Source organism: Heteronotia binoei, chromosome 2 (genome assembly GCF_032191835.1).
Source record: "Heteronotia binoei isolate CCM8104 ecotype False Entrance Well chromosome 2, APGP_CSIRO_Hbin_v1, whole genome shotgun sequence".
Classification (NCBI taxonomy): domain Eukaryota; kingdom Metazoa; phylum Chordata; class Lepidosauria; order Squamata; family Gekkonidae; genus Heteronotia; species Heteronotia binoei.
In genome coordinates this window covers 184174207-184201447 of record NC_083224.1, presented here as the reverse complement: position 1 = coordinate 184201447, position 27241 = coordinate 184174207, and the positions used below count along the sequence as shown (strand labels likewise).

Below are 27241 nucleotides of genomic sequence, written 5' to 3'. Positions count from 1 at the left end.
ACCCCACTGAGCAGAGCTGTTCACATCCTAAGCAGAATATAACCACTGGGCTATATGCAGCTCCAGACTGCTGCTGAGCAGTGTGTCCTGTGTAAATGAGCTGCAAGCTCACACACACAACTTAAAGAGGAAAACCTTTGTTTGGGAAAGTCTATCCTTGAAGAAAGTCTGGGGGTTGGGCTTCTTCACTCAGAAGGGTTCGTATCTCTCCCCAGGGGCACAGAGAGGAAACCAAACAACTGCTCAGGAACACCCAAAGGAAACCAGGTGTTGATAGCACAGTGAGGGGAAAAAACACCTTCTATTTTTCAGCATTAGTTCAGTTTTACTCCTCCTGGGATTATTATACTTAAATCCATTCTCAAAAAATGCACAGAATCCTCTCAATGGGATAGTAACAGCACTGACAGAACAGAGGGGAAAACAAAGGAGGGAAGGCTGGACCCACCCAAAAAAATCCATATAGTGCAAAACAAGAAGGGGGCTTATAGACACTGGGGAGGGAGCCAAAAGAGGAGTCAACCTCCCACTCCTCAATAAGAGCACCAATTCATTCCCAGCATGAGATCAGAAGACAGGCCGATTTGCAGGTTTAACTTTTTGGGCAGGCAAGAGACACCGTTTAAACAATACGTCTTGCCCGTTCTGTAGGCTGAATATTTCTCGCAAACAACACGCCCCCCCCCCCCAATTTCTACTGTATAACAGCCAAACCTCAAAGAAACCTGTGGATTTGTCGTTCCCGGGGGGAGGGGGGTGCGGAAACGTGGCAAGTTCTGTGTGACAAAGAAAGACACGTTCCCAGCAAATGCTTGCCACATGAAACCAGCAAGGGAGAACAGTCTGGTGGTGTCAAAACGAGGGACGTGTGGATCGGCTCTGGGTCTTTCACGTGGGACATTTCAAACAACACTGGGGACCCAAATGCAAAGGGGAAGTGGGGTGGAAAATCAACCATAGTGGTAAAATTATAAACAGTAATAATTATTATAATATAATAGGATATAGGGCTACGGATATAGGGAGACAACTTTCTTCCCCATGTGTTCCTCTTGAGGACAGAGCCTGGCCGGCGGAGGCTCTAGTTGGGCCACCTCCCAAGGTCATTGCACGCGCCCGGAGATTCCTTGTCTTCCCGTGGTCTTCGACCCCCCCCTTTGGTTGGGTTGATTGTTCAGATGAGTCTTTGCCGTGGCCGCCTGGGAAAGGGCAACCCTGCCCAAACCCACCTCTCGCATGGGGCCAGGGGGATTCCCCACGAAGCCAGCTCCCGACTCATACGGTTGTCTCATCGGCCTTCTTCTTCAGAAGCTTGGCTGAGAGCAGGGAGTGCTGGACAGGGTGAGGGTTTCGTGAGTCTGGGATCATCAAGCGGACTTTCTGATTGGTCCTTCGCCACTCCGAGTACAGCTGGCAATGGTAGCGGAATGAAACCTGGTTGGGGTGGGGTAGATCGCAGAAAGAGAGAGGATCAGGACATTATGGAACAGGAATGGGGAGGAAAACTTATCCCCGTCTGCTGAGCGGTACTCATGCTAACTGAGAAGAAAAACAATATCCATCTTTTAGAAAAGAAAGCACGCAAAGTTGTCTTCCTAATCAAAAACAGTTGTTTTAACCAACTGGCCTAGGATTCTGTTCTCTGACTGGAAGACTACAGGCAGTTTATTTGGACACACCAGAGACTGGACCTGGGAACTTCTGCATTTATCCTCCCCTCTTCCTGTTTTCTATTCATTTATGTTGCCATCTAGTTGATTTTGATTTGATTTCCTGCATTTATCCTTACAATAAAATTTATTTTACTTACTGTCTTCTGGATTTTACAGCCAGTCTTGCTCAACTGTATCACACATATTTAACTTCAGGACTTCTTTTTTTTTTTAATGCTTGTGTAAGCTTTATTTTGTGCTGTGTTTTTAAACTCATCCCACAATTGCAGCAGAAGCTGCCTCTTGAATCCCTCCTGAGTGATAAATATTGGCCATAAATAGATGATCAAAGTAAAGGTGGCTCCTGTTCAGAAGGACAAAAGGCACCCATGAATGGGTTGTTTCCTGCGTGAAGGGACCTGGCTCCACCTTGCCATGGAGTGATGCACAAGTTTCTCATCCTCACAAGAGTAAAAGAATCCAGGGATATTATTCTTAGGACATGAGGTCTATAGGGTCTAAAGAAGTCTACCACGGAATTCCTGGCGAGCCTACATCTCCTAGGATCCCTTCTGTCCTTCTGAATGGGTGGGCAGCAGTATTGGAGGGAAGACTTGCCCAATTGAAAACAGAGGGGTGGGACCAGGGAGGAAAGGGTAACAGGCCAAGCTAGAGGGGTGTCTTCTCTGGAAAGGCTGAGCTGGAGAGAGGCTGCAGCAGGAGAACTCCCTCATCCAAAAAAGGGGGAGAGTGAGTTGGAAGCGGAAGGAGGGAGCATAGTTTTGTCATGTCAGGGCTTTTATTTTCTTTGTACCCCCTTTACTGTTTTCCCTTTCACTAATAATATTACAACCCACTTGTTAGTCCTTGAGCACTGACAATAACATTATTTTGATACCGCCTGAGTCCTCACGTCTCTTCGGTCATGGACAGAGGTACTGGCTGAGAGGGAAGATAGAGGGGTCGGGTGGCTGCTCTGGGCCCTCCCAGACAGACCCATGCCAGAGTGGTTGTGGCCCGTAGAGGCCCTCCCTGGTCCCTTGCTTGTGGTACCGGGAAAACAGGAAAAAGGCTAAGCAATCTCCTTTCCCTGGCTTTTCCATACAAATCACACAACATTTTTAAGAAAGGGAAGAGAAGACTGGGGCAGATCCTCCCCATGGTGTGCCACTCACCAGCGTCCAGAGGACATAGATAGTAAAAAGTGCTATGGTCAGCGCAATCAGGCCAATGGCTTCCAAGCGGCTGTTGAACTGCAGGTGATCTTGGGCTCCACGGAGGCACAGCCAGCCCGAGATGGCAGCCAGTGGGGTGATGAAGAGGAAACACACCATGTCGCAGAAGAGGGTTCGCTTCTCATTGCGTGGCCCGGGGTCCTTTAGCCACTGCAGGGCAAGAAGCACGGGAACATTAAGCGGACAGAGAAATAGACATAGAGCCGAGTGGCAGCATAGTAAAAAAACCCAACTGTGCCCAAATGAAACAAAAAAACCCAATGTAAACAATATAAACAACACTGTTTCGGCTATATTGGAAATAAAGTCCCTCAAGTTAAAAAAATTCACTGGAAATGGTACCTTTCTGAAAGAAACAACACTGAAACAATGTTGTTTACATTATTTATATTGTTTTTTGTTTCACTTGGACACAGTTGCTTTTTCTGGAGAAATATGCGTGGCAAATACTTTGCTGGAATGAAGGGGAGATACAATCAAGGACAATCAGCAACCCTAGACCAACTGCCTGTTCCCATATGAGCAGGCTTGACTGTGTTGTGGTTAGACTGACTAGGGAGAGCCAGGGTGAGATCCTCAAGCAGCCATTAAGTTCCCTGGGTGATGTTGGACCTATCTGTCTCTGCCTGCACTGCCTGTCCCTGAGCTCCTTAGGAGGGAAGGTGGGATGACAGAAGCCAAAAATCAACCCAACACGACACCAGTTTCTTTCCGTGTTCTTTCCGGACCGTGAAGTGCTAAACCAGTGGTTCCCAAATTGTGTGTCAGGACCTCAAAGCAGGTTGCGACTCTCTTGTATGTGTGGCTCATAAATGCAAAATGGTGGAGGAATAGAATGGGCTCTAGGGTGCTCGGTGACAAATTTGAGTTTGCCTCTGCATAGTGTGCAAAAAGCATGCAGCACAGCCTGTGGCTCAGTACTGGCCTATAATTAGGGGTCCCTAACCTTTCTGAAAGAGCCCCGTGGCGCAGAGTGGTAAGCTGCAATACCGCAGTCCAAGCTCTGCTCACGACCTGAGTTTGATCGCAGTGGAAGCTGGGTTCTAGTAGCTGGCTCAAGGTTGACTCAGCCTTTCATCCTTCCGAGGTCAGTAAAATTTGCTGAGGAGAAAGCGTAGATGACTGGGGAAGGCAATGGCAAACCATCCCATAAAAAGTCTGCCATGAAAATGTTGTGAAAGCGACATCACCCCAGAGTCGGAAACAACTGGTGCTTGCTCAGGGGACTAACTTTACCTTTTTAACTTTTGTGAGCTTGTGGGCACCTTTGGAATGTTGACATGGGGTGGCGTGGGTACCACAAAATGGCTGCCGCAGGAGGTGGAACCGCATTTACAGAGGAAGCCCAGGTACAGGTACAAGAGGAGTAATTGAAAAAAAAAATATGCTTGGGAAGAGGAGTGACAGAGAATAAAACTTAACAGTATGCGGTAGCTGCTGCTGAAATGTTATTTTGATTTGTACAGCTAATCAGATCTTTACTGGCCAATCAGAAGCCTTGCTGGAAAAGAGCCCCACTTGGTTCTAAAAACATCTGAAAAGTGTCTGTGGGCACCCTTGCACCCATAGAAGCCACAGTGCTATATATCTATAACCACAACACGGACAAAATAAAATGCAAATCTGTTCAATATTAATGTCAAGGAGACATTCCTGTGCTTTATACTGAAGGAAGCAAGGTAGACCTGTGCAAGTGGGACCCCCAAAAGTGTAGCAAATTTAAAAGTGGGTCCTACTTCAAGAAGTTTGACTACCCCCACCCTAAATGGTCATGGCCATGGGGGGCCCAAACCAATAAAATAAACTTCAGATGTTTGAGAGCCACAAAACAGGAAGGAAGGAAGATGATGGATGGATGGATTGGGGAGGGAGAGGTGGAAAGAAAGCAACTTTAAATGCATTCTCCAAGCCACTAAAGCTTGGTTGGTTTGGATAAGTGATTTAAAGAGACAAATGCCTTTTCCAAGCCAGCTGATGGGGTGGTGGGAGCTTTGAGAGCCACACAATATGTGTGAAAGAGCCACATGTGGCTCCTGAGCTACAGTTTGGCCATTCCAGGTCCAGGACTGCCTACTTCCATACAAGACTTTTAACACTTCACAGCAGGGCTTTTTTTTGTAGCAGGAACTCCTTTGCATATTTAGGCCACACCCCCTGTTGTAGCCAATCCTCCTGGGGCTTACAACAGGCCCTGTACTAAGAGCCCTGTAAGCTCTTGGAGGATTGGCTACATCAAGGTGGTTTGACTTAATATGCAAATGAGTTCCTGCTATGGAAAAGCCCTGCTTCACAGTATCCCTCAGAGGCTCTTCCCACAGTGCTGCTTCCACTGGAAGTTTTGATAAGGGGCACATGGCATCAAGACTGTGGAACTGCCTCCCCAGAGAAAGCCCAGTTTTCCTTTCCCTGATGACAGTACAGCACAAGCTGACGTAGTTCTCTGAGAAAAAGCTTTCCCCTGCCCTCCCGGTCTCAATGAGTTTTCTCTGCCACCGTTTCCAGGTTTCTGTCTGCCTCTGCAGGCAGACTGTTCTGTTCTGTTGATTAGGCTCACCAGGATTCATTTGGGATCAATTTACTTGCTGTTAGTTTTGCCTATTTCCCAATCCGCCACAGCTACCCCGCCTGGTGTATTTAGAGGAGGCAGGAAGTAAATATTTTTGGAAAGAAATACCAATGGAAAGAAGTATACTGAACACTCTGGAAAGGAAAATGCATCCAGCCAAAACACACGGTAGAAAGCTCTAGGTATCACCCCTGTTAGCCCCATTGTCTCTTCACACATACATAGTCATTTTCAGTCTTTCATATGTCTCTTCTGCTCATGTCAAGCTCGCATCTGATGCAGAACCTCAGCTTCTAGTTTTAAAAGGCTCTTTGGGGAATAGAAGGGCAAATCTGTATCACAGATGCTAAGGGATTTTTTTTTACAGGGGAAGGTCATAACCATTATGACCTGGCAATTTCCAAAGGAAACAGAATGGAACTCAGGTCACTGCTTTCTTCTATCAGGGTTCTTCTTACAACTAGCTAAAGCACTGCCATTCCTCAGTTGAGCTCCTATGCAGCCAAGTCAAGCTAAGAACCCCAAGCAAGAGAGGCACTCACCTCTGTCAGGGGTCGGGGTCTTCTTTCCACGACAAACTCAGTGTGGCAGAGTTCGCAGTAGCTGGTGTTAGAGGAGGAAAGCCACTTCTCCAGGCAGCTTTTGTGGACGGCCCCCAGTGTGCCGGTGCAGTCGCAGGGGGAGAGCAGGCCCTCTCCGCTTCCACCTTCGTGGCAGATCCGACAGATGGGGCCATCGCTGCAGGGGGGAGAGGTGAAGGAGAAGAAGTCACTGTCAGAGATGGGGGGGAGTAGAGGAGGAATGACAGTGTTGCCCATTAGCCAATGTTCCCTCTAAAAGCTGTGGAGTCTTGTGAGCAAAAATTCTACTTTGTGAGCTACTGGCATTAAAGTTGTGAGCCACTGCAGAAATGAGTGTGCTCTGGGGCCATTTGTCCTGAGCTGAGACAAAAATATGTGAGTTGGAGGCTAAAAAATTGTGAGCTACCTCACACTAACTCAGCTTAGAAGGAACATTGCCCATAACCCTCGGGTGTGGACTGTATTCATCCTACACCGTGTCAATGAAAAATCCAGAAAAGCCAAATGCTTTTGTTTGTGAAGGAAATTCTTAGGACTCATGAAACCCAGAACAATCCCATCCTTTGCAAAACACATAACATGCCCCCATGGCTTATTACCTCCATTTTTCTGCTAGGTGTTACCTTGGTTGTGCTCCATTCCTGGTGCACAACAGAGAAAGCAGAGTGCAGTAGACATCACCCATTTGTGTCCTCTAGAAGGAAGCACATTTCACTGGGCAGATTATGGGCGAGTACAGAGCTGTCACTAAGGACACACCTGGATGGACCCAACCTGTGTACCTCTAGGGAAGCATAAGTGAAAGAAAGAAATGTGGGGAGAAGGGAGATAAATTCCGAAGCCAAGGTTTGATTCTGACCTCTCTCCTGTTCTCTTAAATGATATTTCCTTTCTCCCCTTTTTGCCTGGAAGTTCCCCCAGAACATCTATGTGATGTAACTGCTTTCTTCCTTCAAATCTCACCTTTAAGTTCAAGCAGAGGTTACTGCACTGGCCACTATAAATTCATCCCAGTTCTCTTGCCCCTTTCCTTCTTGCCGTTTCTTCATAACTTATCTCAGATGCTAAATTTCTTGGAGATAGGAGCCTGGGCTGGTTTTATCTTTCTCACTCTAAAAGGCACTGTTCCAGCCTGGAAAAGATCTGAAGTGCAGGATCAAACAGAATCCTTGGTGTCATTAGCACTTGCTTCCCTGGTGGTGCCCGCCTGCATAAACAAGCAGCAGTTGCTGCTAGGAGAGACCAGCCCCCAGTGCCAAAGGGAGCAAAGCTAGAGCTGGGGCGATAAGTGGTGGCAAGCTGTCTGGGGATAGGAAGTGCAATTCTGGCTTGCTCGTTTCCCTTTAGCCCAGGGGTGGTCTAACTTGCTTAATGTAAGAGCCACATAGAATAAACATCAGATGTTTGAGAGCTGTAAGACATGAGCGTCGGATGTTGGAGGGAGGGAGGGAGGGAGGAAAATAGATGGGAGAGGAAAATAGATGGAAAGAAAGCAACTTTAACTTTAAATGCATTCTCTAAGTTGCCAGCTGGCTTTGCTTGGAGAAGTGATTTAAAGAGAGCACTGCCTTCTCCAAGTAGGCTAACGGGACACTGGGGGCTTTGAGAGCCACATAATATGTATGAAAGATCCACATGTGGTTCTTGAGCTGCATATGGCTACCCCTGCTCTAGGCATCAGGGGCTGATCCCAAAGATAACCAGGGCTGCTGCTAAGAGATAACTACATTTGGAGTCACCTGGCTATGGTACCGAGCCCCAAAACCTTACAACCATGAGGAGTTACAGAGATAGCTTTGCCTACTTGCGTTGCCACCTGAAATCAAGCAGCCCCACAGTGCCCATGAGAAAGCATCTGACTTGCTCTCACATAAAAAGAGAACATTGTGGTAAGCCAGCAGGCTTGATACGATCTACATCCACCTTGATTCTCAGCAAGAAACAGATACTATAAATAAAGTAATATAAAGAAGTAATTTTCCAGTGCAGTTACCGTAACACCTTGGGGAAAGACAGCGGTGCCAAACTCACCTTCCGTATGACTGGCTTTCCCATCAAGGAAGAAAATAAAATACATTATCAGCGGCTGGATGTATAATCTCTTGCACAAGACAGCCAGAGGACTGAGAATGGGATCACACCTCTGCATCAGGGTGGGCATATGACTTACACCCAGTTATCAAAAGCTGGACAATCAGAGAGATTCCATGGAGACAGGATGCTTCAAGGTTAGGGGGGAAACCTCACTTCACACACATCCTCCCTATAAACCAAACTCTAAATTTAGTTTCAGGGCTGCAACAGGTGCTGAACTGAGGCAACCCATTGGACTTTTAACTACCATGCAAGGCTGAACTTTTGATGATCAACTAACCACAGCAACGAGCCCACCACCCACCAAGCCTCAAGGAAGGGGGGCGCCAAGGGCTCACCTCTGCGTCCCCAGGGCTTTGATCACAGTGGAGAGCAGCCGGCCGTCCTTGGCTGTGACCTGGGTGACGTACTGCGGCCGCCCCAGGTCAGAGTCTTCCACTGACTTGGACAGTGCAGCGCTTCCAGGACAGTCGCACAGCGAACCAGGAAGATGGCAGCAGTCGCCCGTCGTCATGGCAACAGGGAACGCTCGCGCTTCAACCGCCCAATTGTGAAGTCATGATCGGCCTGGCAAAAGAGAGAGAGAGAGAGAGAGAAAGGGATGGCAAGCTGTTCAAAAGAGGGCTGGAAAACGGCCCATTGGACTTACCGTGAGGGGTCCTTCTCCTCAGAGGTTCGGAGGACATCTCTGTGGGTTATTCCTACTATTCCTTCAGGGAGGCAGGAACACTTTTTTCAACTTCCTGTTGGCGCCTTCGGAATAACCCCGCCCTCAGTTGTGGGACTCCGAAAGCAGTGTCGTCTTCCCTCTAACTAGAAGGACTATAAACACAACTAACAACTCGTTTTAACATGTAAACTGTAAACTTGAACTCCGATAATACTGAAAGTAACACAGTACAAGGGAGATAGGCTATAGAAAGAAACCTAAGCGATGAAATGAATCTGGGAGTGGCGAGATGTCCTCCGAACCTCTGAGGAGAAGGACCCCTCACGGTAAGTCCAATGGGCCGTTCTCCCTCAGAGGTTGTCGGACATCTCTGTGGGACCTATCAGAGCAGTCCCCTTTAATCGGGTGGGTCTTCATCGCTGACCTCCCCCAGAACATGCAGTAATACCTTTCTCCCAAATGCTGCATCTGCTGATGCCATGGAATGGATCTTATAATGTCTTATGAATGTAGACGGAGAGGACCAAGTAGCAGCTCTACACACCTCTTCGACTGAAGCCCTATTCAGCAGTGCCGCGTTTGTGGAGGCACTCCTAAGAGAATGTGCCGTGATTCCTCCAGGTACCTGTAACCCTGATGCCCTATATGCTTCGCTGATACAGGCCTTCAGCACTGCACTGATGGATGAATTAGACATCTTGTCTCCCACTCTTGGAGGAGAGATGTTGATGAACATGGATTCAGTTTTTCTAATTGACTCAGATCGTAGAATGAAAATCTTCAAGGCCCTGCGCACATCTAACGTATGCCAGACTACCTCCTTTGGGTGTTTGGGTTCTGGACAAAAGGTGGGTAAGTAGATTTCTTGTGAGCGGTGGAACCTAGAAGCAGCCTTAGGAATGAAGGAGGGATCCGTGCGCAGAACCACCTTTTCTTTGTGGAACACGCAAAGACCCGCCTTCACTGATAAGGCCCCCAGTTCCGAGACTCGACGTGCAGACGTGATGGCTACTAAGAAGAGAGTTTTCATTCGCACCCATTTTAAGTCCACCTCTCGAAGGGGCTCAAATGGCTTCTTGGTAAGCGCTGATAAAACGGTATGGAGCCGCCAAGACGGAAAGCGATGGACTGTCGGAGGAGATTTCGATTTTGCCCCCTGCAAAAATAATTGGATGTGTGGATGTTGAGATAGCCTATACCCTCCAACGACCGGTAAGACAGTGGACAGGGCAGCTATCTGCCTTCTCAGCGTAGCTGGTTTTAACCTGGACTCCAGGCCCTCCTGTAAAAACGCTAGTATCTCCGCAATGGAAGGGGAAAGCGAAGGAACCTTTTTCCTACGACACCATCGGACAAAGGCCTTCCAGGTGGTGTTGTATATGCGAACTGTGGAGGGCCTTCTTGATGCTAGCATAGTGTCCGTCACCTCCGGAGAGTAACCTAGATTTCTGAATGTCTCCCGCTCAATCTCCACGCGGTCAGATGAAACCACCCCGGGTCGGGGTGCCACACCGGACCCTGATGAAGCATGTCGGGAGGAACTGGAAGTGACATTGGAAGGTCTATTGATAGCTCTGTCAACATTGAGAACCACGGACGCCGTGGCCAATAGGGAGCTACCATGATGATTTCCGCCTGTAGAGCTCTCACCCTCCGCAGTACTCGAGAAACTAGAGGGACCGGAGGAAACGCATACAAGAGACCTGGAGGCCATATGGCTGTCAAGGCATCTGTCTGTTCGGCTTCTGGATGGGAGAACCTTGTGAAGTACCTTGGTAGTTGCGCATTTGTGTTTGAAGCGAAAAGATCCACCTCTGGTAGACCCCAACGCTGGCATATGAGGTCGAATATGTCTGAGCTGAGGGCCCACTCGCCCTCGCAGATTTCCTGTCTGCTTAACCAATCTGCCTGTATGTTGTCCTGGCCTCTGATGTGTTCCGCCCTTAGAGAGGCCAGATGTTTTTCTGCCCATGTCAGAATTCTTGATGCTTCCCGGTGCAACTGAGAAGACCTGGAGCCCCCCTGGTTGTTCAGATACGCCTTGGCTGTGATATTGTCCGTTCTGACAAGCACATGCTTCTGGAACAATTGGGTCCTGAATGCAACCAGGGCTAGACGTATGGCTCTGATTTCTAGCAGGTTGATGGGAAGCAGACTCTCGGACTGAGACCACCTGCCTTGGACTGGCTTGTCCTGAAGAGAAGCTCCCCAGCCCCCCAGGCTGGCATCTGTGAATACCTCCAGGTATGAGGGAGGATGGAACAACTTGCCCTGGCGAAGATGAGACAAGTCCGTCCACCATCGCAAACTCCTCTTGACTGACAACGGAATTATCAGATTTATGGCCTTTCTCTCCATTATCTGAAGTTGAAATGGTCGTAGGAACAGTTGAAGAGGCCTGGAATGGAATCTGGCCCATTGAATCATGTCTATGGTCGATATCAAAAGTCCCATTAGTTTGGCAAGCAACATCAGAGGTGATGATTTGCTCTGGATGACCCTGGAAGCCAAATCCTTGATGGCCCTGGCCTTGGACAGAGGTAGAAATAGCGAATTGCAAGTGGAGTCGATCATTGCGCCTAGGTGCTCCAACCTCTGACTCGGCTGAAGTGAACTCTTTTCCTTGTTCACCAGGAATCCGTGAGACTGAAGACACTGAATGGCCAGAGTTGTCCCCCGAAGGGATTTCTCCTTGCTGTTGGATCTGACCAAGAGGTCGTCCAGATAGGGGTGAATGTGAATACCCTGCTTCCTCAGCTGGGCTATTGGGTGAATTAACATTTTGGAAAAAACTCTGGGCGCTGTTGACAGGCCAAAGGGTAAGGCCCTGTATTGGAAGTGCTGATTCAGTACCACGAACCTTAGAAAACGACGATGAGAAGGGTGGATAGGGATGTGGAGATAAGCTTCGGTCAGGTCTATGGAAGTGAGGTACTCCCCTGACAATAGAGAGTCCATAATGAATCTCAAGGTTTCCATTCTGAAGTGACGTACTTTGACATAGCGATTTAGAAACTTGAGATCCAAGATGGCCCTCCAGTCGCCATTCTTCTTGGGTATGGTGAAAAGGATGGAGTATACGCCTTTCCCCTTCTCCAACCCTGGGACTAGTTCGACTGCTCGAATGTCGATAAGATGCTGAATTGCTTTTGAGGTGATGAGACGTTTGTGCTTCTGCTTGGGGGAAGGTGATCTGACAAATCTGTCTGGTGGAATGCGGTGAAACTCTATTGAATACCCCTCTTTTACAATTTCTAAAGACCATTGGTCTGCCTGAGAGGCCTCCCAGGCTTCTGCAAAGTGGAGTAGTCGAGCTCCCACCGGTACGTGACCGTAGTCATGCCTGCTTGGACTTGCCCTCTCTGTCAGGCTTGTCCATTTTGGAGAAGTTATTACGATTGAATTTGGAGCCGAATGAGCCTCTTTTGAAGGAATTCTTTGGTGTTTCCCAATTAAACTTCTTTGATTCAGAACGATATCTGGCCAAGGAATGTTGGGTCCGAAAGGACTGAGGGCCCCTCTTTTCATTCCTCCGAATGGATTTGGGCATGGCCTTCTTTTTATCCCTAGTCTCTACTAGGATCTTGTCCAAAGCGTCCCCGAAGAGACGATCCCCTTGAAAGGGATAAGCTGCCACTGTGGATTTAGAGAGGAAGTCAGCTTGCCAAGCCCTAAGCCACAGGAGGCGTCTAGCCACAGTAGCGGAAGCCATTGTTTTAGAGGCAAAGGTCAGTATATCTAAGGTTGCGTCAGCTGTGAATGACGCTGCCTTAAGGATGCGTGAGGCGCCCTCTAACATGCGTCTGTTGTCCTCTGGTAACATCTGGAGTAACTTACGTACCCAAACAATGGACGCCCTGGAGACCAGGGAGGCCGCGGAGGACGCCTTAACTATCATGGCCACAGATTCGTACAATCTCTTCAAGGTTGCCTCAGCTTTTTTGTCCAGGGGATCTCTAAGAGAACCCTGGCCGTCCTCTGAAACCAGTCCCGAAGACTGTAGAGCTGCTACTGGGCCGTCCACAGTTGGAGCTTGTAACAACTCATTGGTATAGGCAGGCAGTGCATATAACTTCTTTACTAAGTGAGGAAACTGCTTAAGGGAAGCTGGCTTTTCCCATTCTGCTCTAACCTGCTTTTCAAAGTATTCTGGAAAAGGGAAGACTTGTTCAGAAGCTTCCCCCCTGGGCAAGAACTCAGAATTACCACTGGTTCTTGACTTAAACTTCTTAGATTTAGCTACCTTGATTTCCTCATCAATAGGGCCCTCCTCAATTTCTAAGGCTGAAAGCGTTTTGGCTAGAAGGAACTGGTAATCTTCCTGATGGAAGAAACGACTAGCCTGTTCAGGAATTTTAACCTCCTCCTGTTCCTCCTCAGAGAAACATTCCCCCTCTTCCCTGTCTTCCTGGTCAGAGTCAGATGCCATAGTCTCGAGCTCTAAGGATTGGGAAGACTGCACTGGGGCCTTTCGCGCTGCCTTAGTGGGCCAGGAGAAAGAGCGGGGAGGGTCTGCAGGAAAGGTTGATCCTTGAGGGAGAAGCCCCAGCCGGGCGCAAAAGGAGCCCATTTCCTCCTGCATAGCTCTTCTAATAAAAAGCATAGCCTCTGGATTCAGAGGGTTGCCCATTTGTACGTTACCCCCGTCCTGGAAGCCTTCGATGCGCGGTTGCAGGTAGTTCCGAGTCTCCGGAGTGCCTGCTCCTGGGGGTTGGAAGGTCTGAGAGCTACGCTCCGCACTTCCAAAATGGCCGCCGCTGCTTGCTGCCGCCCCGAGGGACGTAGCCTGGGCCTTCATTACGCGCCGTTTCTTGGCGCTGGCAGCTGGCTCGTCTGCGGCCGCGTCAGGAAGGGCGCGAACAAGCCGCAAAGGCAGGTCGGCTCCTTCGACGTGAGTCGGCGCTGCTAGAAGCGCGGCGCGCGACTCTCCCTCCTCGTCCGATAGGAAACCGTCCCTACTACAGGCCATTCTAAAACGACCCAGAACAAGTTTCCTCGGTAGTCTTTGATCAGCAAAGGCAGAAGGAAAAGGAGGGATAAGTAGATATGGAAAGGAAAGGATATGGAATGGAAATTGAGAAGAAGAAACAGAGAAAAAAGGCTGAGCCTAGCCTTGTGCTGCTGCTCCCTGTAGAGGCAGGAACAAAACTGGGGGCGGGGTTATTCCGAAGGCGCCAACAGGAAGTTGAAAAAAGTGTTCCTGCCTCCCTGAAGGAATAGTAGGAATAACCCACAGAGATGTCCGACAACCTCTGAGGGAGAACAACACTCAGCTTGCCCCATGCTACCCCACGAACAGCCTCCCATCTGCCCACGCACTGGCTCAACTTTACATGGTATCTGTTGGTATTTATTACCCATAGGGGTGGGGTCACAATTCCTTTGCTGGAGCACCTGGTTTGCATGCAGGAGGAGGTCCCAGACAGTCTCAGTGCTGGGCACTCCCCTGAAAAAAAAATCAGGAGTCAACTGCCCCAAGCAAACACTGGCCATTGACTGATAAATTGTTATTTGAGCAGCTTTGGACAACAAATTCCCTGAAGCATTGCAAGAGAGCTTCCCTTTTAGATTCAACTATGCTGCACTCGATTAGCAAGTGAAGAAAAGAGGGCTGCTTGTACTTCCCCCTCCACCCCACACCAGGCCTGAGGCAAGCCTTTCAGCCTAAAGAGGCTCCTCTAGCTATCACTACAAACATCTTCTAATAGGTAGACCAGCAGTCATCAGATTGCTCAGGCCCACTCATGGCAGCATCTTTCTTGCCCTGCAGTCTGTTTTAATTTCACATTAAACATTTCATAACACCAGGATTACTTTGATATTTCAGAATAAAAGCCCAATTTTTAAAATAATTCCTAATATTATTAAAAGCTTTAATCCTTTATAATTTTTTTTAAATCCCACCATCTCACAGTAACACCCAATTTGTTTTTTTGTATCAATGACAAACCTCTTCTGACTCAAATATCTTTCTTGTTTTACGAATCATGCTTACTGGTCTGTTATCATTTATTTAAGCACCTGACCAGTCAATTCATAAAGGTAAAGGTAATCCCCTGTGCAAGCACCAGTCGTTTCTGACTGGGGTGATGTCGCTTTCACAGTTTTCAGGGCAGACTTTTTATGGGGTGGTTTGCCATTGCCTTCCCCAGTCATTTACACTTTACCCCCAGCAAGCTGAGTACTCATTTTACCGACCTTGGAAGGTTGAGTCAACTTTGAGCTGGCTACCTGAACCCAGCTTCCATTGGGATCGAACTCAGGTCGTGAGCAGAGCTTGGACTGCAGTACTGCAGCTTACCACTCTGCACCATGGGGCTCTTAGAATCATAAAATTGGAAGGGACCTCCAGAGTCATCTAGTTCAACCTCTGGAATAATGCAGGAAATTCACAAATTCACAGGCTCAGTATAGCTGTCAGATGGCCATCTAGCCTCTTTTTAAAAACCTCCAAGGAAGGAGAGCCCACCACCTCCCGAGGAAGCCTGTTCCAATCCCTGTTTGGTTTGATCCCAAGCCCCAGCTAAAATCAGCAGGACTTACTTACCAGCAGCCCATTCCAGAAGGAGTAACATGATGTTCCTTTTATTCCAACCTGGAAAGTGACACAACCTCGAGCTTTCCACATTCCAGGACAGAAAAGGGGGGGGAGGGGGAGGAACTTACCAAAATGAAGAAGACCGTAGATCTATACTCCGCCCTTCTCTCTGAATCAGAGTCTCAGAGAGGCTCACAATCTCCTTTATCTTCTTCCCCTACAATAGACACCCTGTGAGGTGGGTGGGGCTGGAGAGGGCTCTCACAGCAGCTGCCCTTTCAAGGACAACCTCTGCCAGAGCTATGGCTGACCCAAGGCCATTCCAGCAGCTGCAAGTAGAGGAGTGGGGAATCAAACCTGGTTCTCCCAGATAAGAGTCTGCACACTAAACCACTACAGTGTACACCAAGCTGGCTCTCTGAATTGAATTAAGAACCAAAAAGTTTAAGAAGATCTAAGTGCCCAATAATTCTATTACACGTTAAAAACATTAAATATTAATATATATACAAAAATATACATGCATTTATTACAGAACGAATTAAAAAACCAAATATTGGCCTTGGGTATAGCCTCAATTAAGAATCAAATTGTACAGTGAGGACCAAAAATGACCATTATTGACCCTGGCCATGTGCGTTTCAGCCCACTGGCCTTATTCAGTGGTCAAACAAATGACATTACAAGAATGGCTGTAAATATTTCTTACAAATTGATCAAGATGAAATTTTTGATGATTATTCAAGATGGGTAGCCATGCTGGTCTGTCATTAGCAGTAGAAAAGAGTAAAAAGAAGACTGCAGATTTATACCCCACTCTTCTCTCTGAATGAGTCTCAGAACAGCTTAAAATCTCCTTTACCTTCTTCTCCCACAACAGACACCCTGTGAGGTGAGTGGGGCTAGGAGGGCTTTCACAGCAGCTGCCCTTTCAAGGACAACCTCTGTGAGAGCTCTGGCTGACCCAAGGCCATTCCAGCAGCTGCAAGTGGAGGAGTGGGGAATCAAACCCCGTTCTCCCAGATAAGAGTCCACACACTTAACCACACCAAACTGGAGCACCTTAAAAACAGTTGCGGCAGGGTATGAGCTTTCATGAAGAAGTGAGCAGTGACTCATGAAAGCTCATACCATGCCACAAATTTTGTTAAGTCTTTAAGGAGCTACTGGACTCCTGCTCTTTTCTATTGTTTGGTAATTATTGCCTCTGACCAAAGGCAAAGATGTTAATCATTCAGAGGCATCATTCTTGACAGTTTGCAGCTACGGTCAGATACACTTTCCTATAGTAACGGTTCAATTGCGTACCTTTCTTGCTTGATCAGAAAAATCTGATGCAGCCAGGAGTCAATAGTGATGTAACAGTACTGGGTCAGGGTCAGCAATGGCCATTTTGGGTTGATTCTCAATTGAGGTTATCACCAGTGCCAATATCTGGTATTTTACATTCATTTTGTAATAAATACTTGTATATTTTTGTGTATCTATTAATATTTAATGTTTTTAACTTGACTAGCAGAATTATTCAGCCTACATATTCAAATCTTCTTAACCCTTTTGGTTCTGCATTCGAGGGACAGCGCTCCAAAAAAAGCAAACTATACACAAATGCAGACAGTTAGTGGTATTCCTGTTGCCCCAGGTTCCAACAAAGCAGATATGCTGGCAAAGAACTCATGGAATTATGGAGACAGTTATGGATATGGGTGAACACTACAGTGTGTATGAGGGGGAGGCAATTTCTCTTCAGTTGGATATTTATGTCTCCCAGCTTAAAACACTTCCACTTCTCATGGCTGAAGATTGCAAACCTGCCCTAGACTGAAGAACATACCCAACAACTTTTTTTTAAATGACTTTTTTGTTAGAAATTTTAACATTGATTGATCCAATTTGTTAAAAGAGTTTTTAAAAAACACATTTCCAGAAATGCACAGGCAGGCTCACACTCAGGATGGTCATGCAGAGGAGCCACCAAGAAACTTGTTCCTTGGTCTCTGCCTTGGAAGCCCTGACATCATCACTAGGGGCCTCACTGGCCTCGGATGGTGCTGGGACCTCTTTTGCTTGGCTTCATTCCTGGGCAAATGAATGGATCTGCAATCGCTTCAAGAAACAGTCCAGTACAAAACGCTTGTGCTGGCCAGCTGTAATTCCTCAAGAGCATTTATTGAATTCATCATACCAGCCAGGGGACATCAATCAGAAACCTGATAGAAACAAAAGCTACTCCTTTTGCCCTTCAGTGACAGAAGACCAGGGTAAACTGCAGCTCCTTTCCAAACCTGCCCTGTTGTCAGGACCTTTCACAGAGGTTCTGCTCCACAGGGCCCCATCATGAGAGGACAGATGGGTGACTGCTAGAGACAGGGCTTTTGCTGTGGTGGCACCCTTTTCTCCTTGCATCCATTTATTTGACATCTGCTCTAAGTACCAAGAAAGGCTCTACCACCCTAGCTGCTGGTAATTAATAGTATCAGACAGTTTTAATCTGCTTCTTACAGTTGATGGCCACATTAGCACAGTCATGATCTCACTGTATTTTGATTATAGCTTTCAAAAACCTTGGTTATAAATATTTTAAATAAATAGAACATACGAATACATGCCCAGAGGAAGGACATAAAATAAAGGCACAAAATAGAACTAAAATTCTATAAGCAAATGCTCAGAGACCAAGCAAATGCACACCAAAGCCTTGATATGCATCCAAGCTTTCAAACTGGGATATATCTCTAGTACATTTTCTCTTGACCTTCTGATAAAGACCTTGGGGTGATGTGCCAGCTGAGGTAAATTATGCTGGAAGAGAGATAAATGGCTCAAGATCAACCAGGGAGTGGGGATTTGAATCCAGAATTCCCTGTCTGATGCTCTACCCGCTACACCTCACTGTCTCCTGAAATGAAAATTATCTACAAAGCAAAAAAAAAGTATCAGTCTGCCCACTGCTCATCTGGAGCCTCTGAAAAGGTCAGATGAGTTCCTGCATCACAGGAGGATATAAAAGCAATGTGCAAAATGCTTCAGCACTCAGCCTACCTACTCTTGGTGGAAGGAGAACTGGAATCACCCGTTTCTGCATTTTCTGGTGCCACCATTCCAGGTGCCCGGAGCAAAGTGTGAGGAGTGGAACCCAACCAGCCCCGTGCCAAATTCAAAATGGTATCACTCCTTGGAGCACCTCCAGCCATCAGAGAAAAATTCACAAACCCAAAAAGCGTGTTATCAGAAACAGGAGATGGACCATTATGGAATAATGGTAGCCTTACCCCCTGCTACCCAGCCAACCCCACCGATCTAGTAAGGGCTTCACAGAGCCTACCTGGCCTTCCCCAGTTGAACTTGCCAAGGTAACCCACTAGGTCATGAACCCTAGATCACCTGTGTGATGACAATCAATGACCGTAAACAAGACAGATCCAGGTGAGCAGCCATGCTGGTCTGAAGCAGCAGAACAAAGTTTGAGTCCAGAGGCACTTTTAAGACCAACAAAAGTTTATTCAAGGTATGAGCTTTTGTGTGCAGGCAGGCTTTGTCAGAAACAGGTGTGGAACAAAATTTCCTCAACCCTTTACTCATAAGGGGTGGGCTGGTCCACTGAAAGGTCCAGAGTCAAGATGCATAAGTACTGGGTGATTATAGCTGAGACTGGATGTGAGAAAGATCTGTGAATGGCAGTAAATTAGCATACAAATTCAAGAGTTACTAACCAGATGTGGGGACAAGGTTTGAGGTCATGGTACCTACAAGCCAAATAAAGCTCAGTTCTGAGTACAAGGGAGAATGGAGAGACTTAAGTGTATTCCTAAAGATTCACTTTGAAACAGATTTCCTCAAATATTAAAAATGGGTAAGGAAGGTTTAGTTGCCCGTAAGAGCTAATTGGAGTCAACATGTCTGAGCAATAAATACAGCTAAAATTAGAATAACACATTAGGTAAGATGTAAATTGCAGTAAATTGGTATACAGATAATAAAGCAGTTAACAACAAATATGAGAACTAAGTTTGAATCCAGTGGCACAAAGTTTGATTTCTGGGAATAGGTGAGATCTGAGTGACTTAGAACATAAGAGAAGCCATGTTGGATCAGGCCAACGGCCCATCCAGTCCAACACTCTGTGTCACACAGTGGCTAATAGCCACTGATGGACCTCTGCTCCATATTTTTATCTAACCCCTTCTTGAAGCTGGCTATGCTTGTAGCCACCACCACCTCTTGTGGCAGTGAATTCCACATGTTAATCACCCTTTGGGTGAAGAAGTACTTCTTTTTATCCGTTTTAACCCGACTGCTCAGCAATTTCATCAAATGCCCACAAGTTTTTGTATTGTGAGAAAGGAAGAAAAGTACTTCTTTCTCTACTTTCTCCATTCCATGCATAATCTTGTAAACCTCTATCATGTCACCCTGCAGTCAATGTTTCTCCAAGCTAAAGAGCCCCAAGCGTTTCAACCTTTCTTCATAGGGAAAGTGTTCCAACCCTTTAATCATTCTAGTTGCCCTTTTCTGGACTTCTTCCAATGCTATAATATCCTTTTTGAGGTCGGTGACCAAAATTGTACACAGTATTCCAAATGAGACCGCACCATCGATTTATACAGGGGCTATGATACTGGCTGATTTGTTTTCAATTCCCTTCCTAATAATTCCCAGCATGGCGTTGGCCTTTTTTATTGCAATCACACACTGTCTTGACATTTTCAGTGAGTTATCTACCACGACCCCAAGATCTCTCTCTTGGTCAGTCTCTTCCAGTTCACATACCATCAACTTGTATTTGTAGCTGGGATTTTTGGCCCCAATGTGCATTACTTTGCACCTGGCCACATTGAACCTCATCTGCCATGTTGACGCCCACTCACCCAGCTTCAACAGATCCCTTTGGAGTGCCTCACAATCCTCTCTGGTTCTCACCACCCTGAACAATTTAGTGTCATCTGCAAACTTGGCCACTTCATTGCTTACTCCCAACTCCAAATCATTTATGAACAAGTCAAAGAGCATGGGACCCAGTACTGAGCCCTGCGGCACCTCACTGCTTACCGTCGTCCACTGCGAAGACTGCCCATTTATACTCACTCTCGGCTTCCTATTAATTAGCCAGTTTTTGATCCACAAGAGGACCTGTCCTTTAACTCCATGACTCTCGAGCTGACTAAGGAGCCTTTGATTAGGAACTTTATCAAAGGCTTCCTGAAAGTCATATGTAGTGAGATAAGAAGCCGATAAATACACCCAGACAACTCAATCTCTGAACCTAAAAACATCAACTACACCGGGGTAGCCAAACCTGCTTAATGTAAGAGCCCCATAGAATAAACATCAGAGGTTTGAGAGCCACAACACATGAACGTCAGATGTTTCAGGGGGGGAGAGAGGCTAACAGATGGAGAAGGAAGAAGTAGAAAGGAAGCAACTTTAAATGCATTCTCCAAGCTGCTGGCTGGCTGGCCTGGCTGGCTTGGCAAAGTGATTTAAAGAGACAAGTGCCTTCTCCAAGCCAGCTGACGGAATGGCAGGGGCTTTGAGAGCCACATGTGTCTCCCAAGCCGCAGTATGGCCACCCCTGAACTACACCATATCAGGTTCATCTTCCAACACTGTGTGTTTCAGGGGTGGCCAAACTAGCTCAAGAGCCACATATGGCTCTTCCACACATATTGTGTGGCTTTTGAAGCCCCCATCACCCCACTGGCTGCCTGGGAGAAGGCATTTGTCTCTTTAAATCCCTTTCCCAAGCCAAGTAAGTCAGCAGCTTGGAGAATGCATTTAAAGTTAAGGTTGCTTTCTTTCTACATCTCTCCCCCCCATCTATTCTCCCTCCTTCCTTCAAGCTCTCAAACTCTGACATTCCTGTCTTGCGGCTCTCAAACATTTGATGTTTACTCCATGTGGATCTTAAATTAAGCAAGTTTGGTCTCCCCTAGTGTACGCTGTTAAATGACAATGCCCTTCAGTTCTCTCTATAGGGCAAACTGATCAAATCCTACGTCAAAGGATAGACGGACATAACTCTCACACAAGACTGAGAAATCTGTAGAACACTTCAACCTCCCAGGACACTCAATGGGGGACCTCAAAGGAACTGTTTTATTGCAAAGGAACATCAGAAGCAGGCAGGAACAGAAGACTGAACTGCAACACTCAAGACAATGGAATCTCCAGGACAACAGAGATATTGGCTTCTTATCTCATGACGTTTGCTCGCACACAATAAGTTCTGGACTCAAACTTTGTTCTGCAAACAAGACAGTAATCTTCACTCTTCCGACTGGATAGCTCCCCACCAAATGCATCATCACCTAAAACAAAATCCCAAAAGCTCAGTCTTTTTCTTCCTTTCTTGATATGGCTACCTTCTTTAACAGCTCCTATCACAATTCTTGGGAGGGAAAGCAGCAAGGTGTGGCCTGATCTCTTCAGATTTTAGAAGCTAAGCAGGGTCTGTACTAGTAAGGGATACCACCAAGGAAGACTGTACTGGTAAGGGATACCACCAAGGAAGACTCTGCAGAGAAAGACAACAGCAAACTTTGCCTTGCTAGGGTCACCATGAATTAGCTGCTACATTAGCACATGGCACATTACACGCAAACACATTCTGCCTCTTCTTCATACAGCATAAGATAAACTTGTGGTATGCTAACTTAGATAATTTTCTAGAAAAAATGCATTACACAATTGCATGTAAAAGAAGCCCACCTGTAACCATTGGTCTTGAAAGTTTAACACAATTTCTGTGTTCAGAGGCACTCTACCTCTGAGAGCAGGTGTTGGGAATAAAGAACAGGGGAAGGGAAGGCTGTTGCCTTCTTGCCTGAGCTTCCTAAGGACACTTAGTTGACTGCATGAAACAGAAGTATTTGTATGGATTCTGGGCCTGGCTCAGATACGAATTTCTCATCGCAAAGAGGATGTAGTGATGGCCACAAACACAGAGGGCTTTAAAAGGGGACTTGACAAATTTACGAAGGTGTGGTCCATCAGTGGCTACTAACAGTTTCTCATTGCTTTGGCCAGTGCACCCTGTTGCTGGCCTGAACGAGTACCTGCTTGGCCAATGTATGAGACAGGATACTGGACTAGATGGACCACTGGAGGACAGACTTAATAACAGCTACCTGTCCTTACAACAAAAGGGAATCTTCACTTTCAGAAGCAGTGGACCAGCTGCTTAGATGGAAAGAGCAAGAGGGTAGCTGCCTTAATGTCCACTTTGTGGCCTTCTTGGCCTTTATTTGAAACAGGATGTTGAATCAGACAGACCTTGTCCTGATCAATAGGAATATTCTCACAGAGATGTCTACCGACAGCTATTAGCCATAAGAGCTAAATGGACCCTCAGTATTCAGTATTCAGAGGCAGTATTCCTCAGACTACTAGATAAGATGGGACAAACAACAGGGAAGGGCTGTCATCTTCATGCCCTGCTTGTGCTCTTCTAAGGCATATATGGGCTGCTGAAATAAAATTATGGACTCCCAAACCCAGCAGATAAAAGGCTAGTTCATGGAGAAGGAAGCATCCAGTATAGGCTATTAGTCATATCTAAACAAAACCACCATGTGTGGAGACAGCATATCTTTGGGAAGAAAGGCAAGAGGATGACCATCAACCACCAAAGCCCTAGACCTGGGTTTTCCGACTAGGCATGGTGGTGAAAAGTGAACTAGATAGGTCTCCGTGATCAGAACCAGCAAGGTTCCTCATAGAGAAACCAACCATTTGCTATGACAGCTGCATGAAACCTCCACATTCCAAAGCAGTCTACTTTTAACTACAAGAGCTCAACATCATTTGACCATGCAAGTCTATACAAGGTGTTGTGTCAAATTACGACATTGTTTGCTTTCTGTTATTTCTAATTTTTAAAAAGACTAAAGGGAGGCAGGTTTATCAGTAGCTCTCAGCCATAACAGCTGAATGAAACCACCACCTTCAGGGGGTGAATACCTCTGAACACTGGATTCTAGGGACAAATAATTATGTCTTCCTTACGAAAACATCTGCCTCGACGCTGCTGCCCTACATGAACCCAAAGAAGTCATAAGAACATAAGAGAAGCCATGTTGGATCAGGCCCATCCAACCCTCTGTGTCACACAGTGGCAAAAAAAACCAGGTGCCATCATGAGGTCCATCAGTGGGGCCAGGACACTAGAAGCCCTCCCACTGTTGCCCTCCCCCAAGCACCAAGGATACAGAGCATCACTGCTCCAGACAGAGAGTTCCATCCAATACCCTGTGGCTAACTGCCACTGATGGACTTCTGCTCCATATGTTCATCCAATTCCCTCTTGAAGCTGTCTATGCTTGCAGCCGCCACCTCCTGTGGCAATGAATTCCATGTGTTAATCACCCTTTGGGTCGACTCGAGAGATCTAGGAGCTTTGAGGACTACACGGAGCCTCCATGATCACAGGCAGCCCATCTCCGAATACCAATGGGGGGGGGGGAAGACTACCAAAGAAGGTCTGCGGCCTTCCTACCCTGCTTGTGTGGCATCCAGAGGCAGCTGCCGGGCCTAATGTCAGAAACAAAATGCTAAACTTTGGCCTGATGCAGCAGGCATATTAAACGGGGATTAAACACATTCATGGCCTATCGATAGCTTGTTCTCCTAAACAGAGACCCAGTTTAAGAGGCAGTCGGCCCCTGAAGTGCCAGAGTCCCCTGAGCATCCTTCCACTCCATCCCCCACCCGGTGTGACCCTTCAGCCACCTCACCTTTTCCCCCTCCCTCACGGCTGGGGGGAGCTGCTCTGTCACTCGCTCAAGCCCCGCCCCTTCCTCCAGAGCCCCTCCCTTCCTTCTTTCCGTCTCGTCGCGCTTCACCTCAGCGCCGAGGCCCGGCGGACCGCCCCATCTTCCCAGGGTGGTGGCTGGGGGCAGGCCGCTATTGCGGCCGCCTCCGCCAGCCTCTGTCAGCGGCGTCCGCCGGAGCTGCGCACCTGACTGAAACGTGATCCCCGCCCATTCTCCTCTGCTCAGCCAGTCGGTTCGCGGGAAGCTTAAGAAGGACAGGAAGCGAAGACCAATCAGAAGCCTCAGGCAAAAAAGCGCCCGTCTTTTCTGAGAGAGTTAGATGGCTCCGCCCCGTTTTCATTTACTCGGCCAATCAGCTCGCAGACTAAAATAGAAGCGACGGGAAGCGGGGTCCAACCAGCGATCCTATCCCGCCCTCCGCTTCTCGGAGGCGACGGTACATGCGCATGCGCATTCGGTAACGTTCTGGCAGCCGTAACGGTCATAGCTAACGAGCCAATCAACAGTTTAGGCTCGAGACAGGGTAACGGAAGGAGGGAGAGACGAAGTGTCGCGACGGGGCGTGGCTTCCCCATCTCAGACCGCGCCCCCCTTGTTTGGAGCTGTGACAACACGGAAGAGGCAGGGGAAACAGAATCGCGCGCAGGCATTTCTAGTCCTTTTGCAGAATGAAGATTTTGGGTAAAGGGGGGACGAGTAGCAAAGGGCATACAGTGCTGTCGAAGTAACGAATATGTTGCTTGTTCTTTTTCAGACAACATAAGCCTCAGTTAAAACGTCCGCAGCTAGAAAGCAAAAACTAACCCATCCTTTCTTCCCAACCCAGGAATTTCCCAGATGATTTAAATATGCAGAAATCGACAAGACTCTTGAAACAAAATCCCAGTCCAGGAGCACTTTAGAAACGCAGGCCTTGAATCCAGCAGGAGCTCACAGGAGCAGAGCTCCTGAACCTTTTTGAGAGTTCCCCCTCTTCCTAACCACCTACCTACCTACCTCTTCCATTGAATAGTAGGTGCAGCTGCATAACAATGCCTGGATGAGCTCCACCACCTATTTCTTCTACAAAATGACCTCTGTAGAAACGAATACCATTTTTTCCGGGGTATAAGCTTTTGTGAGGCAACATTAACTTTGTCAGAAGCTCTTGAAGGCTCTTAGGGTTGCCAGTTTGTGGGGGGGGGGGCGGTGTTGGAAAACACCTGGAGGTGGTGGCGGCCACAAGTATAGCCACCTTCAAGAGGGGTTTAGATAAAAATATGGAGCACAGGTCCATCAGTGGCTATTAGCCACAGTGTATGTGTGTATATAAAATTTTTTGCCACTGTGTGACACAGTGTTGGACTTGATGGGCTGTTGGCCTGATCCAACATGGCTTCTCTTATTCTGGATGTGGAGCTTGAGGAGGGTGGAGTTTGGGAAGTGGAGAGACTTCAGTGAGGTATGGAGAATCCACCTTCCGACAAAGCCATTTTCTCCAGGTTAACTGATCTCTGTTGCCTAGAAATCAGTTGTAATAACAGACCCCCAGATGCCACCTGGAGGGTGGCAACCCATTATACTGTTGTCCTTCAAGAGGCTTTTGGGGATGGCAGCCCACTGTAATCTTTACTCCACAAGTACATCCACTAGAATAAAAACTTGCCTGATTTTGTGCCAAAATTTACTCCAGCATACACTTTCATAAACTTGAGGTCACTTAATCACTGCCTAAAACTTATGCCGTAATAAATCCTTGTTAGTCTTTGACAAGACATTGGATTCTAGATATGCCTCCCAAATTAAACTTTAAAAATATGCAAACCCCTAAAGAAGGGGGGGGAAGAAACCTGACCAAATCTAATACCTGCCACTGCAGAAACTAATGGAACCCAATAATCTTGGGGTACCTAATAGAATAACTTGATTTATTGAAGCAGGATGATTACAGTACTACATACACCTAGGAGACAGCCACCTTGAATGGGCTGAGGGTTAGTTAACAGATGTAGAGCTCTGCTTTCCTGACAAGCAGGGCCCCAAAGCAGCTTAGGAGTAAAATCCGGGCTTATCTACCAACAACTGTCGTTTATTACTTAAAAGCACATATGGTGCTGAAGAGAGAATGAGCAAAGAGTAAGCACCATAGGACAGGGTCCTAAGGGAATACAGGGAGAGAGGAAGTATGCACAAGACTGAGATGGACGCACAGGGAGCCTTCGTTCTTGTTATGCGTCTCACAACTTATTTTCAGCTCCTCCACTTGCACCTGCTGGAATGGCCACTCCTCCACTTGCAGGAACTCTGAAATTTGGAGTGGAGGTGGGATATAAATCCAATATCTTTTTCTACTAAAGCCTTCACAGAGGTGGGGGGGAATGTTTGGAGGAAGGATCTGAAAGATGCTAGCAGGGTAGCAGCACAGCGTTCCAACCACTCTTGTGGCAGCAGCCTCTCAAGGAACGGTTTTCTGAGTCTCTGGGAGAAGAAGGCAGTAGGCAGCAAGGGAGAAAGGACAAGAGACTTGTACAAGACCAGTAAGCAGGCGTAACTGTGTAGGCCTATGAGAAGCAGTTTATGGAAGCAATCCACTGGCTAACCTCCCTTCTTCTCCTCTTCCCCTGCTTCTTCTTTTGGGTTGCTGTTGGCCCAACCTCCAAAACCTATTCCTTTTGTGTCAGCTGCTGATATTAACTTTCTGTTTTCTTCTCCTATGCAATAAAAGATGTTTCATACAAGCACTATAGAAGTTACTGGGGCATAGTGGAGAAGCTGAAACCGTTGTTTACCAAAGATGATCCTGGTAAGGAATAAGCATATATACAACTATGCTGCAGATAGATTAGAACTATTAGATGGTACCATGAAAGCTGTCTGTGCTGCATTTTTAAGTAACAATCCATTCTGGAACATGCAGCTACAAGGACAGCCTATCATTAATCTTTTCAAAGCCTCCCACAAAGTCTCTTGCGTTCAACCAAAATGAGCAGCCTGCCAGACAACTCTGTACTAATTGTGAGTATGGACACTTGCCTTTCAACACAGCAGTTGTGAAAGCAGTTTACATCTAAATAAAAGAGATAATTTGGAAGATACAGCAATAGTTTTGCTACAGCGTTTGTCTGGAGAATGGATAACTTTGCCACACAGATGAA

At 47.0% G+C, this 27241-nt stretch overlaps 1 protein-coding gene across 4 annotated transcripts; it reads right to left on the bottom strand.

Annotated features, from left to right (window-relative positions):
• Positions 1-304: 304 nt before the first annotated feature.
• MARCHF2 (membrane associated ring-CH-type finger 2) lies at positions 305-24550 on the bottom strand. 4 transcript variants are annotated; one of them, XM_060232629.1, is made up of 5 exons: positions 24293-24550; positions 8467-8695; positions 5996-6191; positions 2828-3037; positions 305-1434 (listed from the first exon to the last, which is right to left on the bottom strand). In XM_060232629.1, the coding sequence occupies exons 2-5, from the start codon at positions 8640-8642 to the stop codon at positions 1276-1278; spliced, it is 741 nt and encodes a 246-aa protein (XP_060088612.1). In that variant the 5' UTR covers positions 8643-8695; positions 24293-24550; the 3' UTR covers positions 305-1275. The 4 variants fall into 4 exon arrangements, with proteins under 4 accessions (XP_060088612.1, XP_060088615.1, XP_060088613.1 ...); XM_060232632.1 differs by having other exon boundaries at positions 24177-24314; XM_060232630.1 differs by having other exon boundaries at positions 24069-24305.
• Positions 24551-27241: the final 2691 nt, after the last annotated feature.

Bases quoted from the DNA above. Each gene is read 5' to 3' on its own strand.
- MARCHF2 (XM_060232629.1), bottom strand. From the start codon at position 8,642: ATGACGACGGGCGACTGCTGCCATCTTCCTGGTTCGCTGTGCGACTGT. The intron at 6,192-8,466 runs GTGAGCCCTTGG...TCCCCCCTGCAG, and splicing joins AAAGCCCTGGGGACGCAGAG to CGATGGCCCCATCTGTCGGA. The intron at 3,038-5,995 runs GTGAGTGCCTCT...CTTGCCCTGCAG, and splicing joins GACCCCGACCCCTGACAGAG to TGGCTAAAGGACCCCGGGCC.